General features: G+C 43.5%; 1 protein-coding gene across 1 annotated transcript in view; it reads right to left on the bottom strand.

Annotated features, from left to right (window-relative positions):
* LOC126160698 (agrin-like) overlaps positions 1 to 16,288 on the bottom strand; it is a 454,728-nt gene that overhangs the window by 398,522 nt on the left and 39,918 nt on the right. The window contains exons 3-4 of the mRNA XM_049916923.1: positions 12,857 to 13,081; positions 3,793 to 4,173 (exon numbers count right to left, since the gene is read on the bottom strand). Of these exons, the coding sequence (XP_049772880.1) occupies positions 3,793 to 4,173; positions 12,857 to 13,081 (606 nt within the window). The remainder of the gene's footprint in view (positions 1 to 3,792; positions 4,174 to 12,856; positions 13,082 to 16,288) is intronic.

Below are 16,288 nucleotides of genomic sequence, written 5' to 3'. Positions count from 1 at the left end.
GAAGATATAAGATGAACATCAACAAAAGCAAAACGATGATAATGGAATGTAGTCGAATTAAGTCGGGTGATGCTGGGGGAATTAGATTAGGAAATGAGACACTTAAAGTAGTAAAGGAGTTTTGCTATTTTGGGAGCAAAATAACTGACGATAGTCGAAGTAGCGAGGATATAAAATGTAGACTGGCAATGGCAAGGAAAGCGTTTCTGAAGAAGAGAAATTTGTTAACATCGAGTATAGATTTAAGTGTCAGGAAGTCGTTTCTGAAATATTTGTATGGAGTGTAGCTATGTATGGAAGTGAAACAAGGACGATAAATAGTTTGGACAAGAAGAAAATAGAAGCTTTCGATATGTGGTGCTACAGAAGAATGCTGAAGATAAGATGGGTAGATCACATAACTAATGAGGAGGTACTGAATAGAATTGGGGTGAAGAGGAGTTTGTGGCACAGTTTGATTGGGAGAAGGGGTCGATTGGTAGGAAATGTTCTGAGGCGTCAAGGGATCATCAATTTAGTATTGGAGGGCAGCGTGGAGGGTAAAAATCGTAGAGGGAGACCAAGGGATGAATACACTAAGCAGATTCAGAAGGATGTAGTAGCATGGAGAGCTGCATCAAACCAATCTCAGGACTGAAGACCACAACAACAACAACAACAACAACAACAACAACACGTACGTTTGAACATTTTATTTCGGTTGTTATAATGTGATACATGTACCTTTGTGAAGTTATCATTTCTGAGAACGCATGCTGTTACAGCGTGATTACCTGTAAATACTACATTAATGCAATAAATGCTCAAAATGATGTCCGTCAACGTCAATGCATTTGGCAATACGTGTAACGACATTCCTGTTAACAGCGAGTAGTTCGTCTTCCGTAATCTTCGCTAATGTTTGCACATGCATTGACAATGCGCTGACGCATGTTGTCAGGCGTTGTCGGTGGATCACGATAGCAAATATCCTTCAACTTTCCCCACAGAAGGAAATGCGGCGACGTCACATCCGGTGAACGTGCGGGCCATGGTATGTTGCTTCGACGACAAATTTACCTCTCATGAAATATCTTATTCAATGCCGCTTCAACCGCACGCGAGCTATGTGCCGGACATAAAATGGGGACCAATTATCCTTCCTCCCATAATGCTGCACCATACATTAAACCGCCAAGGTCGCTGATGTTCCACATGTCGCAGCCATCGTGGATTTTCCGTTGCCCAATAGTGCGTATTATGCTGGTTTACGTTACCGCTGTTGGTGAATGACTCTTCGTCGCTAAATAGAACGTGTGCAAAAAATCTGTCATCGTCCCGTAATTTCTCTTGTACCCAGTGGCAGAACTGTACACGACGTTCAAAGTCGTCGCCATGCAATTCCTGGTGCATAAAAATATGGTACGGGTTGAATCGATGTTGATGTAGCATTCTCAACACCGACGTTTTTGAGATTCCAGATTCTCGCACAATTTGTCTGCTACTGATGTGCGGATTAGCCGTGACAGCAGCTAAAACACCTACTTGGGCATCATCATTTGTTGCAGATCGTGGTTGACGTTTCACATGTGGCTGAACACATCCTGTTTCCTTAAATAACGTAACTATCCGGTGAGCGGTCCGGTCACTTGGATGATGTCCAGGATACTTAGCAGCATACATAGCGCTCGCCCATTGGGCATTTTGATCACAATAGCCGTTTTCCGCTATTGGTAAACGGTCCATTTTAACATGGGTAATGTATCATGAAGCAAATACCGTTCGCACTGACGGAAGGTTTTTTTTTTTTTTCTTAATTGTGATTTCATTCCCCTGCCCATATGGGCAGGGGAGTGCTGTCAGCGCCACAATCCGCCGCTCTTCAGCCGAGTGACACTACAACTAAAAGAAAAATAAAATGATACATACATAAGGAGATAAAAACGGGGAACATTAAACAGAGAAAATGGAGGTAAAATATACACTGACATGGAGACGTTCATGGGGGACAGTTAAAAAAGTCACCAGAAAGTTAAAAAAACACAGTTGGCGATTCTTAAAACACAGAGAAGACACTGAATACGCAGGCACAGGTTAAAAGTCGGCAACAGTAGTAAAAACACTCCAGAACAACACACTTAAAACCGACTTCGAGCACACACGACGAAGAATGAAACTGCCAGAGGGGACCTGCTGAGGGAAAAGGTCAGAGAGGATGGAAAAGGAGGGGAGAGCATGGGGCAGCTGGGGAAGTGGCGGGATGAAGAGAGGAGGGGCATCAGTGGGTTCACGAAGAGGCAGGAGACACGTGGGGCGGGAGAGAAAGAGGGAAGACAGGGCAGGAGGGAGTGCAGAGACACTGAAAGGAGGCACAAGAGATGGAGGGGACGGAATGTTACGTGATACCACGTACTAATACGTTTGTGACTATTACAGCGCCATCTGTCACAAAGCGAAAAAAGTGGTTAAACTAAAACATTCATATTTCTTTACAAACTACACGAATATGTAATAAAAAATGGGGGTTCCTATTTTAAAAAACACAGTCGATATCCGTTTGAACTATGGCAGCGCCGCCGTCTAGCGGGCCAACCCTAGCGCGATCTGGTTTCCCGCTTCAAGCTAGACGAGTTTCGTTCTTTGTAGTTTTTTCGTTTGACGGTTATTTCCTGAGATATTTGGCCCGGTCACTATCAATGGAGCATCCTGTATAGGCACTCTATACAGGGCTATTACAAATGATTGAAGCGATTTCATAAATTCACTGTAGCTCCATTCATTGACATATGGTCACGACACACTACAGATACGTAGAAAAACTCATAAAGTTTTGTTCGGCTGAAGCCGCACTTCAGGTTTCTGCCGCCAGAGCGCTCGAGAGCGCAGTGAGACAAAATAGCGACAGGAGCCGAGAAAGCGTATGTCGTGCTTGAAGTGCACTCAAATCAGTCAGTCATAAGAGTGCAACGACACTTCAGGACGAAGTTCAACAAAGATCCACCAACTGCTAACTCCATTCGGCGATGGTATGCGCAGTTTAAAGCTTCTGGATGCCTCTGTAAGGGGAAATCAACGGGTCGGCCTGCAGTGAGCGAAGAAACGGTTGAACGCGTGCGGGCAAGTTTCACGCGTAGCCCGCGGAAGTCGACGAATAAATTGGCTCATGCCACAACTGGAGAACGACAGCGCCGACTTCATCTTTCAACAGGATGGTGCTCCACCGCACTTCCATCATGATGTTCGGCATTTCTTAAACAGGAGATTGGAAAACCGATGGATCGGTCGTGGTGGAGACCATGATCAGCAATTCATGTCATGGCCTCCACGCTCTCCCGACTTAACCGCATGCGATTTCTTTCTGTGGGGTTATGTGAAAGATTCAGTGTTTAAACCTCCTCTACCAAGAAACGTGCCAGAACTGCGAGCTCGCATCAACGATGCTTTCGAACCCATTGATGGGGACATGCTGCGCCGAGTGTGGGAGGAACTTGATTATCTGCTTGATGTCTGCCGAATCACTAAAGGGGCACATATCGAACATTTGTGAATGCCTAAAAAAACTTTTTGAGTTTTTGTACGTGTGTGCAAAGCATTTTGAAAATATCTCAAATAATAAAGTTATTGTAGAGCTGTGAAATCGCTTCAATAATTTGTAATAACCCTGTATTTTAATTAGACATCGATACATCGATGAAGAATATTGCAGATATATGGTCAACTTTTGGAACATATTCATATATGGCTACATCGATATGTTATCAAATGCTCTGCTGGGCATCATCAGTGCTGTTCGTGGAGGTGCTGGGTACTGACCGCAGGGCCCGTCGTGCAGCAGCTGTATGTCGGCGCGCAGGGCGCAGGCGGCGCGGCGCAGCTCGCACTCGCTGCCGTAGGAGACGAGGTCCGAGCCGCAGACGGGGCGCAGGCGGTGCGCCGCCAGCTGCGCCTGCGGGCACGCGGGGCAGGCGGCGTCGCGGCAGCGGCCCGCGTGCAGCACTCGCGGCGGGGGGACTCCGCGCAGGCAGGCGGCGCGCCGCAGGTGGCAGGCGCTGTCGTGGCCGCCGCCATCGGCCGCGCACACCGGCCGCAGCACCGGCGCGCACGGCGGCCCGCAGTCGCAGCGCGCCGCGCCCCCGGAGTCCACGCTGCACTGCGCGCCGGGCCCGCACTCCACGCCCGCGCACGGGTTGCTGCCTGAGCACACAGCGCTTCTCAGGCCACGCCCAGGCTCTCTCCGCACACCGGCGTACTGCCGCACCTAGTGACACTCCCAGACTATACACAAATGATGAGCTTAGCAGCCGCTAGCTCCTTATACACTACTGGCCATTAATATTGCTACACCAAGAAGAAATGCAGATGATAAACGGGTATTCATTGGACAAATATGATATACTAGAATGGACATGTGATTACATTTTCACGCAATTTGGGTGCATAGATCCTGAGAAATCAGTACCCAGAACAACCACTTCTGGCCGTAATAACGGCCGTGATACGCCTGGGCATTGAGTCAAACAGAGCTTGGATGGCGTGTACAGGTACAGCTGCGCATACAGCTTCAACACGATATCACAGTTTATCAAGAATAGTGACTGGCGTATTGTGACGAGCCAGTTGCTCGGCCACCATTGACCAGACGTTTTCAGTTGGTGAGAGATCTGGAGAATGTGCTGGCCAGGGCAGCAGTCGAACATTTTCTGTATCCAGAAAGGTCCCTACAGTGCCTGCAACATGCGGTCGTGCATTATCCTGCTGAAATGTACAGTTTCGCAGGGATCGAATGAAGGGTAGAGCCACGGGTCGCAACACATCTGAAATGTAACGTCCACTGTTCAAAGTACCGTCAATGCGAACAAGAGGTGACCGAGACGTGTAACCAATGGCACCCCATACCATCATGCCGGGTGATACGCCAGTATGACGATGACGAATACACGCTTCCAATGTGCGTTCACCGCGATGTCGCCAAACACGGATGCGACAATCATGATGCTGTAAACAGAACCTGGATTCATCCGATAAAATTACGTTTTGCCATTCGTGTACCCAGGTTCGTCGTTCATTACACCATCGCAGGCGCTTCTGTCTGTGATGCAGCGCCAAGGGTAACCGCAGCCATGGTCTCCGAGCTGATAGTCTATGCTGCTGCAAACGTCGTCGAACTGTTCGTGCAGATGGTTGTTGTCTTTCAAACGTCCCCATCTGTTGACTCAGGGATCGAGACGTTACATGCCTGTTCGTGCAGATGGTTGTTGTCTTTCAAACGTCCCCATCTGTTGACTCAGGGATCGAGACGTTACATGCCTGTAATCTCGGCTGCTAGTGATACGAGGCCTTTGGGATCCAGCACGGCGTTCCGTATTACCCTCCTGAACCCACCGATTCCATATTCTCTACCAGTAATTGGATCTCGACCAGCGCGAGCAGCAATTTCGCGATACGACAAACCGCTATCGCGATAGGCTACAATCCGACCTTTATCAGTCTGAAACGTGGTGATACGCATTTTTCCTCCTTACACGAGGCATCACATCAACGTTTCACCAGGCAACGCCGGTCAACTGCTGTTTGTGTATGAAAAATCGGCTGGAAACTTTCCTCATGTTGACGCGTTATAGGTGTCGCCATCGTCGCCAACCTCGTGTGAATGCTCTGAAAAGCTAATCATTTGCATATCACAGCATCTTCTTCCTGTCGGTTAAATTTCGCATCTTGAGCACGTCATCTTCGTGGTGTAGCAGTTGTAATGGCCAGTAGTGTAGAAACGAGTTCTGTACACTTGCTTTAAACTCGCCAAAGGGTGCTAAGGACTCATCTTTGAACTTGGCGTCTCTGTATCCTCGGAGACTCCACTCCCGAATCCCTGCCATCGGCCAATTCAACTTTTCGTGAGCTAATTAGTTAAAATTTCCCATATTTTTGTGAAAATCTGGTTCTTGCATTTGGAATGGGTACTGAGTGTTCTGTTTTTATAGTATTTTAAGAGGGGCATGTATGTCCTACGGGACACGAGCAGGAATATATAGTTCCCTAAACTTATTCCTCCTCAAAGTCCTTATTTGTCTTCATTTCTGGGGCCTTATTTTTCGTAGCTGCTTTACAATTCTTGAGATTATTTTCTTTCTGTCGTTGGAACTACAAATAATACGTGTTTCTTTTTCACATGCCCTTTTCGATTTATTCGGGGAAAGCTTGGTCACTGGTCTGTAATTAAATTATTTAGATTTTGATTTGCTCACAATACTCCATTAAAACAAACGCATTCACACACACCATTTCTGTCCTAGGGTAATCAATCGTACAGATATAACGCCAGATGAAAACGAACAACTGCTCTTAGAAAAAGGTCTAAAACACAATACTCACTCACCAGCAAATGAACAACAAATAGAAGATCTGATTGTAGAATCTGAATATGGCTCTTAGCACTATGGGACTTAACTTCTGAGGTCATCAGTCCTCTAGAACTTAGAACTAGTTAAATCTAAGTAACCTAAGGACATCACACACATCAATGCCCGAGGAAGGATTCGAACCTGCGACCGTAGCTGTCGCGCGGTTCCAGACTGTAGCGCCTAGAACCGCTCGGCCACCCCGGCCGGCATAATCTGAATATAGTGGCTATGTTATGTTGGCAACACTACAAAAGACAAACCACAATACATACTCAGAAGTATAAAAACAGGCAGAAATCTGTGGCTTGCGAAAAATGTGATGCGTAAAACATAAAAAATACATAGTTCTGGAGAGCAAGTAAAAATTAGACTACAACTATCAGTGTCTAATGACGAGTTCTGTACGCTTGCTTTAAACTCGCCAAAGGGTGTTAAGACCTCATCTTCGAACTTGACGTCTCTGTTTGCTCGGAGACTCCACTCCCGAATCCCTGCCATCAATGGCATTTCCCAATATAAGCGAGAAATCTAGCGGAAATCACCGTAAGAAAAAATCAACATATTGTTAACAAACTGTTTTTCGCTCTTTAAGCAAATAAAAATGGAAATAACTTAATTACAGACCGCTGATGATGCTTTACCACGTTAAAGCGAAACGCTTCAGACCAAAAAAACATTCATTTTTTGTAGATGCACAGATTAAGTAACCCATAACATATATTTCGAGTAGTTTAAATTTAATTACTGGTCAGTTTATGCATATTATCTCATAAATTATGGCGCGTAAAATATCAAAAGTGATATTAAATCTGGAAGAGGAGTCATATCTCAGGCGTTAAGTTTAGGCGGTTGGGCTTGACGGGCTACGACGCGCTGCACTAAATGCAACGGCTATGCCCCATGTGCAGCTATGGCCTGTATTTCTACCTCTAATGTGCTTTATCAGATTAGTTACAGTGACTTCGTAAGTTAACATTGCATTAAGAGTTATTTTCGTTTTAAAACTAGGGATAGAGAATCGCAGGTGCAGCAACACAGTTAGTAATATACTATTTATTTTCGTTTTAAAACTAAGGATAGAGAATCGCAGGTGCAACAACAGAGTTAGTAATATACTATATGTGTGATTTTTTCTTGTCTGCACAGATTCATTTACGAAACATTCAGTAGCAGGTTTGCTCACATGTCGACCAAACGTAAAGGCCGGCCCTTGTGGCCGAGCGGTTCTAGGCGCTTCCGTCTGGAACCGCGAGACCGCTACGCTCGCAGGTTCGAATCCTGCCTCCGGCATGGATGTGTGTGATGTCCTTAGGTTAGTTCGGTGTAAGTAGTTCTAAGTTCTAGTGGACTGAAGACCTCAAGTGTTAAGTCCCGTAGTGCTCAGAGCCATTTGAACCAAATGTTATGCACCCTAGCGAGCAATGGATGCGAAACGCCACCAAACAAACTGGCCAGTGACTATATTTTCAATACAAAATTATCGAAATATGTTCAATGAGTTACTGAATTACGAAATTCATAATGATCATAAATAATAACAAAAATGGAGCCAGTTCACTATCAGACTGTCACACTACAAGATGCAAAAGAATTAATTTTTTTATGGAAAAATTTCTTCGAAATCGAATGAGAAAAGTAGCGCAGCGGAGAATATGTGAATCCAGATACAACGATTTCTACTTGAAAAGTATTAGTTTTAGTGGGAAACTAGCTACAGGGACAGATGTGTCTTTGCTTGATGTACATGTCACAACTGTTTTTTACAGGATGACAATATATTTGGCTCCCCGCAGCTGGTTGCTTGGCTGTAGTACAGTGCGAATCGCCGCAGTATGTCTGACGTTTCCGAAAAATTCTGTTCACTTCGCCACAACCTTACGAAGGGTTTTCACATGCAGCAAAAGAGACGCCACTTGGCCGCCACTCAAGTGGCATCATCAAAGTTCCATGTGGAAACAGTCAATTTCTAGTGAGGCTACTCGAGTGACGTCACATTTGGCCATGGCACAAGAGTTAAAGACGCTTTAACTTTATGGTGCGACCTTCCTTCCCACACCGACTCGCGTCAGAAAGAAATCGAGCAGCTACCATCATGATTCAGTGCTTCTGAAACGACATGTCAGGTGGTTTTCGTATTTATATTTGTGTGTTATGAAAATATGTAGTTTCAATGGAACACCTCATTAAATATTTCTCCGAAGTACGTTGATTTCAGTACAGTTTATTTTGTTTCAATGTCAAGAAGTGAGACTTTGGTATATAAAATATTTATGAGCACTTAATTCTTAATTTACTTGGTTAAGATATATGATGTTTTTTACACGATACGTGGATAAGATTTCCGTTTGAGTAAGCAAGTTTTACTGAGTATTTAAAGGAGATTTGTAGTTTGACAGCAGTACCCCTAATTCTAAAAACGGTGAAAATTAATGCATACTTGCAGAATATTCAGATTCTAGTACTGGCAACTTGAGTGCCCTTGAACACTCGGCACGTGCATTTGAGAAATGAAGTAACAAGGTTTCTGGTGGATGTATAGGTTCAGATTGAGTGTATCTTTTAATTAAGGAAATCAATTATATTACAATATCTTTTAGTGCACTTGTACCAAACGCAACCCTCAAAATTCAGTAGTGTTAAAAACGACGGGATAACTTTAATATTTCATCGTGCCTAAGTGCGCGAACCGTGGCAAGGCGCCTCCTCAGGGAGTAATTACCCCCAGATTGGGAACTACTGATCTATGTGATGTGCCCCTCAGGCAGTCCTGTAGCGACTTAAAATGAAGCGCCAATACACCTGGCGGCTGATCCATTGAACATCTGCTTCTGCACTCTCGAGTCACGCTAAATGTATCCGCTCTTGAAAATGAATGAAAACCTGTTAATTGAAACAGTGGAATATGACACATTAGGTATTGCCCTCAATTCCTTAGGTCATAATTAAAATAAATAGTTCTGAACCCGAAGGGTTACCTACACGAAGGTCCTGTAGAAGAATCGAGACGCTTTTTGCGTTCTCGCGCAAACACTACGTCCATGTAACTTCCTGCTACCTCACATTCCTGCTCTAGGCAACTCATTGCCTTCCATACGTAACGTTCAGTCGTCCGCCTACACAGTATCATTTCAAGTACTCCTTCTTACTTTAATTGGAGTACAAAGGAAATTGTTTAAAACACGTGCGATAAAAAGTTCTTTTTACTTGTTGATTATCGGTTTCGGCACACTGACAAGCCATATTCAGATCCTCAAATGGTTCAAATGGCTCAGAGCACTATGAGACTTAACATCTGAGGTCATCAGTCCCCTAGATCTTAGAACGACTTAAACGTAACTAATCTAAGGACATCACACATATCCATGCCCGTGGCAGGATTCGAACCTGCGACGGTGACAGTTCCGGACTGAAGCGCCTTGAACCGCTCGGCCACCTCGGCCGATTATTTAGATCGAAAAATACAGAAAATTGCATATAAAAGTGAACAATACAAAATAGGTCTATATTCAATATTTACTGTTTTTAATTTTTTAATTGCTTGATTTGGGGGAGGGGACCAAACAGCCATGGCATCTTTGCCATCGAATTAGGGAAGGATGGAAAAGGAAAAAACCTAAATCGGGAAGGCCGGAGGCGGGTTTGAGCTGTCGTCCTCCTGAATGAGGAAAAAAAAAAAAATTGGTTCAAATGGCTCTGAGCACTATGCGACTTAACTTTTGAGGTCATCAGTCGCCTAGAACTTAGAACTAATTACGCCTAACTAACCTAAGGACATCACACACATCCATGCCTGAGGCAGGATTCGAACCTGCGACCGTAGCGGTCACTCGGCTCCAGACTGTAGCGCCTAGAACCGCACGGCCACTCAGGCCGGCCCTGAGTGAGAGTCCACTGTGATAACCACTGCGCCACCTCGTTCGGTTTAGATTTTTATTTATTATTTAACAAACAGCCGATAATCAGTGTTTATTTACTACAAATATACTGTTACGAAAACAATTTCTCGCATTTATATAATTTAAATTTATAAAAAATTCAATTTATAAACATCCTTCTCTGACTAGAGTCACGACTGTATTAAATTGGATGGTAGCGGCGTCTGGCAATGTTTTCGTGTATCCATGACGCTACACCTCAGCCAGTTGGCTGACAGCTGTCACACAGTCAAGTCCTTGTTCCTGTTGTGAATATTAGAAGTGATATATTTTTTGCAGCCACTCATGCGCGATGCAGCTGTCATTGCTGTCGATCGTTTGCACAAATATGTGGCAAAATGGGCACCGTAACAATTTTGATTAGTGATTAACGTTATCGGTAGCGTTCTCGCTTCCCACGCCCGGGTTCCCGGGTTCGATTCCCGGCGGGGTCAGGGATTTTCTCTGCCTCGTGATGGCTGGGTGTTGTGTGCTGTCCTTAGGTTAGTTAGGTTTAAGTAGTTCCAAGTTCTAGGGGACTGATGACCATAGATGTTAAGTCCCATAGTGCCCAGAGCCATTTTTTGATTAACGTTATCAATTTATACAATCAACTACGAGTTTCCGTTTTAGGTAAGGTATTTCATATAACTCGCCATATAGTTCTGCGTGTTTTTAGTGTGTCACGTTTTAACTTCTTGCCCGTTATGCCTATATGATTCTTTATTTAACTAGGGCGACTTAGCTCTAAGAATATGACGATGTGTAATAACTGTTACACACTGGAAAACATTTTAGGTATGTATTACATAATAGGAATTCAAATATTAAATGTATTTTGTGTTGTTCACTTTTTATATTCACTTTTCTGTATTTTTAGATCTGAAGATGGCGTAGGATTTTTATCCATACATGTTTTAAACCAACAGATCACTTATCTCTCCACTGACAGTACAAAGAATAGCATAAATACTTTATTACACGTCGCTTTACGGGTGTCGTGAAATTCTTCTCTTTACATTTTGGTGAAGCCTTTAATTATTACTATTGTTATCAAATGCATGTAAAAATAAAAATAGAGGCGGGCATATTTATACATCACTACTTAACGTAGTTGCTACGTTGCACCCTATTTAATTTATTCAATTTGTTAAGTTCCCCATAGTGCGACACCTGTAATTAAATTCACTTGATTGTTTGGGGGTGATCTGTTTATTGGTGAGGTCACCCGCTGCATGTCACTGTGACATCCACAGAGGTATGTCGATTGTTCATCCGTAACCTCATACTCTATACACAATACATATGAATCAGGATGCGAGTGGAGATTTATAATTATATGTGTTGAAGAATTCGTCATAAATATGGGTGGCTGCTCTGCTGCGAATTGCATTAACCACCAGAAAAATGGTTTTTATATGTTTAAATTTCCAAGTGACCTCGAACGAAGAAAAAGATGCTCCATAAGTTGCCGCAGAGACAGATGGGAAACAGGAACTCACGCTTAGTTATGTACTGTAAGTATATGTTAGTATAATGTAGTTACAAACATGAAACCAGTTGTATGCAGTTTCCCCAGTCGACAGCAATACTGAAGCAGTTCGTCTCAAAATTTTTCGATTCCTGCGATATTTTTGCAGTTGGCAAACTGTAGAGGAATATTTTATTGTTACGTGGTTATACGCCGTTATCATGAACATACGTACACAAACGGAATGATAGTTAACCATATTTCTTATGTAGGTACTTTAGAACGAGTTATAATTAAGATATTTTTATAGCGGATTGGTCATTATGAGGGAACCTGCGCAAGTAAGATAAATTTTTGAATAATAAAAGTTTTAAGAATAAAAAAAAAAGACTAAAAACAGCTCAACAAGCAACCAGTTTTGAGTTTCACTTTTCTGTTAATGACATAGAAATTTTAGTCACAGCGTGAATTCTACATACACAAATTTTACAGTTCGTGTTTGAATGGAGGGCGCTGGACAGAAACTAATTTAACTTAACGAACAGAAAATAACAAAATGTTAATTTTGGGTAATAAGCCTATGTGAACATACTTCTACGATTGAGTTTATTCACGGTACAATTAACACGCCTTCATAGTGCCGCATTCTTAAAATACCTACTTACGATTAAAAAATGAACACTGCTTTTGTAAATGCCTATATACGAGCAAAAACTAATAACAGGCACAGGTTGTTACTACATAATAGCTATATTTGAAGGTACTAGTACCGAATTCTTAACTGATTACATATGATATTTACAAACTACCGCTCAAGTTCGGAGCCATCATTTCTATAGCTGTGTAAGATTACACTTAAATTTTCCTGTTATATGGAAAAGACATTCTAAAATACACGTTAATTGCTGCTCGGTAAACTTCATACATGCAACATCAAATATTTTATAAGAACTACTGGAAAAAAATTGCGTGAGTAGGTTGACCACCCACAAAGTAAACACACTCGATTCGTCAGAGTTGGGGAAAACGTGGCGGACGACTCAGCCTGTTACATAGGCGCTCTAGTTGCGGCTGTGACGTCACTGGGGACCCACCTGAGGTGCACTCCCCGCGGTAGATGATGCGCAGCGCCTGTCGCCGCAGGCAGGCGTGCCGGTGCATCTCGCACTCGCTGCGGTAGGAGCGGCCGTCAGAGGCGCAAACGGGTGCCTGGTGGCCGCCGCCGCTGGAACACGTGTCCTCGCAGCGACACGTGGGCCGCCGATCCTCGTCCAGCTGGCACACGCCGCCCGCCTCGCACTCCACTTCCGCGCACGGGTCTGCGACACAAAACAACGCAACGTCTCACGCTATTATGCCCTACGTTCCGATGGCACAGGCCAAAACGTCACGTAATGAGGCAACAAGTTTACTGTTATCAGTCACTGTTTGTTTATCTCCACGACGCGTTTCAAAGATTTAAACTTCCATCATCATGTGGATATACATTTGTTGGTAATAGTGTGTGTGTGTAATTTGGAAATTTGTGGTAAGGATTATAGGACCAAACTGCTGAGGTCATCGGTCCCTAGGCTTACACACTACTTAATCTAACTTACGCTAAGGACAACAAACACACCCATGCCCGAAGGAGGACTCGAACCTCCCCCGGGCTGGGGGAGGGGGGGGGGGAAGGGGGGTTGCGTGCGAACTGTGACAAGGCGACTTAGACCACGTGGCTACCCTGTGTGTGTGTGTGTGTGTGTGTGTGTGTGTGTGTGTGTGTATGTGTGTGACGATTTTTTCGAACTTATGGTACTGTCTAGTGGAGAAACCAAACACTATTTCAGAATATAGTTTGGGTTCTTTTTTTTTTTTTTTGGCCAAAAACTGAACGTTTATCTAACGGCAAAATTAAAATAAGTAAAACAGACTACCTCCAGTGGTCACAGGTTCCTTTCACTGTCGTAACGCTTCAAATGTATACTTCCATATTTTTGTAAACAAATTTGGCATCTGGAAACTATTAGGTGCAAGGACCGTATAGCAGACGAGAAACATTATCCCAAAGTACAAAGAATATACATCGTAACAACATTTTTACAGAATAAGTTTTAAAGGATTTTGGAGATCTTTGTTTTGAGTCTTTGAGTACATGCGTTGGAATAAATATTTCAGGTGGTATATAAATCCGATTCTGTCTGGTTTACATAGCTTAAACTTCATTCTCGTTTATATAATCAGATGATATGTTGGAAACTTTAAGGACAATAATTGTGTTGACTACAGTGGTAAAATTATACATAAATAACAATTTTGGTTGGGATTCACAGATAGGATAGGAAAGAAAGGTTGGGGGCAGAGGAAGAGGAAGGAAACAAGACAGGAGGAGAGAGAGGGTGGAAGAAATCACTGGATGAGAGCAAACTTTCCAAGAAGGGTTTTCTTAACATTATATCTGTTACATGTAATAACTGCCTAAAGGTTTGGACTATACATTCGTTAATGATTTAAAAATGCTTATAGATGTACAATTTTTGCCGGTAGTTGATATAGTTTCAAGCTGACAGGGGGTATAAACTGTTGGCGTGACAATACATTTGTAAATGAGGTCAATCCCTCGTACATCTGGGGGATGTCATGGTAACGTAACTAAATATTTATGGTTGTTTCTGCACTAGACAGTGCCATAAGTTCCTCCAAAATATCACAACACAACACAACACACACACACACACACACACACACACACAGACAGACACACACACACACACACACACACACAAATACGTCATACTAACAGGTGTAAATTCATCGGATGACACAGGTTTAAACCTTTGAAACGCGTCGTGGAGACAAATAAACAGTGATTGGTAGCAGTAAGTTGTTTCATTTCATGTCAGTAACAGACACGGTAAAGCCTAACCTAAAATGTTCGCATTTACCAGATTTGAAATACCGTGTGGTTGTAACTAAATTGCAGCTGTTCACAGAGGGCCAACGTGGGCTGCAATAATTGTATGGCAGTGAAACAAGGTACATACTCTACTTCATCAAAGCGAAAAAGATCTATGTTGGAAAATAAATTAGTTACAATTTTGGCCAACAGGTGCAAATCTGACGCAGTGAATGCAAGAAAGGTATACACAGGGGTGACAAAAGTCATCGGATGCCTGCTAATAACTTATTGCTCCTCTTTTTGCCCGTTCAGCCGTTATCTCACATCTCGAAGCGTCCATTAATGATCGGTAACAGCACAACCGTGTAGTGGAAGTTCCATTTATTTCAGATTCAGACTACATTACCAGGATATTACTGCAAAACTTTCGAATCCGTATGTAAATAAACGTAAGTGGATGCCATTTCCTGTTACCATCCTCTTGAGCTAAACGTACTTGTTACTTGGGGCTGCCAACTAAGGATGTCACGAATTCCGTACATGATAAATCAGTTTAATACATCGTCAGTTTACTTTACCGTAACGTGGGTGCAACGACATTACGACAGAATCTGTGGAGAGTCTAGTCTAACATGCGGTACTTAAGGACGGCGGCAACCTTTTCAGCGGTTGGTAGGCCCACAGTTTGGATGACTGACTGATCTGGACAGATCTGTGGGTGACGATTACTCAGGAGGAATCTGTAATCAGGGAAAAAAATCAGGCATTGTACGTGTCCGAGCGTGGAATGTTAGTTTCCTTAATACGAGGTGCATTCAAGTTCTAAGACCTCCGATTTTTTTTCTAATTAACTACTCAACCGAAATCGATGAAACTGGCGTTACTCCTCGACTTAATTGCCCTGCAGACGTACACATTTTTCACAACGCTGACGCCATGATTCCATGGCAGCGGCGAAGGCTTCTTTAGGAGTCTGTTTTGACCACTGGAAAATCGCTGACGCAATAGCAGCACGGCTGGTGAATGTGCGGCCACGGAGAGTGTCTTTCATTGTTGGAAAAAGCCAAAAGTCACTAGGAGCCAGGTCAGGTGAGTAGGGAGCATGAGGAATCACGTCAAAGTTGTTATCACGAAGAAACTGTTGCGAAACGTTAGCTCGATGTGCGGGTGCCTTGTCTTGGTGAAACAGCACACGCGCAGCCCTTCCCGGACGTTTTTGTTGCAGTGCAGGAAGGAATTTGTTCTTCAAAACATTTTCGTAGGATGCACCTGTTACCATAGTGCCCTTTGGAACGCAATGGGTAAGGTTTACGCCCTCGCTGTCCCAGAACATGGACACCATCATTTTTTCAGCACTGGCGCTTACCCGAAATTTTTTTGGTGGCGGTGAATCTGTGAGCTTCCATTGAGCCGACTGGCGCTTTGTTTCTGGATTGAAAAATGGCATCTACGTCTCATCCATTGTTACAACCGACGAAAAGGAAGTCCCATTCATGCTGTCGTTGCGCGTCAACATTGCTTGGCAACATGCCACACGGGCAGCCGTGTGGTCGTCCGTCAGCATTCGTGGCACCCACCTGGATGACACTTTTCGCATTTTCAGGTCGTCATGCAGGATTGTGTGCACAGAACCCACAGAAATGCCAAC

This window comes from Schistocerca cancellata, chromosome 2 (assembly GCF_023864275.1).
Source record: "Schistocerca cancellata isolate TAMUIC-IGC-003103 chromosome 2, iqSchCanc2.1, whole genome shotgun sequence".
NCBI lineage: Eukaryota > Metazoa > Arthropoda > Insecta > Orthoptera > Acrididae > Schistocerca > Schistocerca cancellata.
This window is presented reverse-complemented; position numbering and strand designations above follow the sequence as displayed.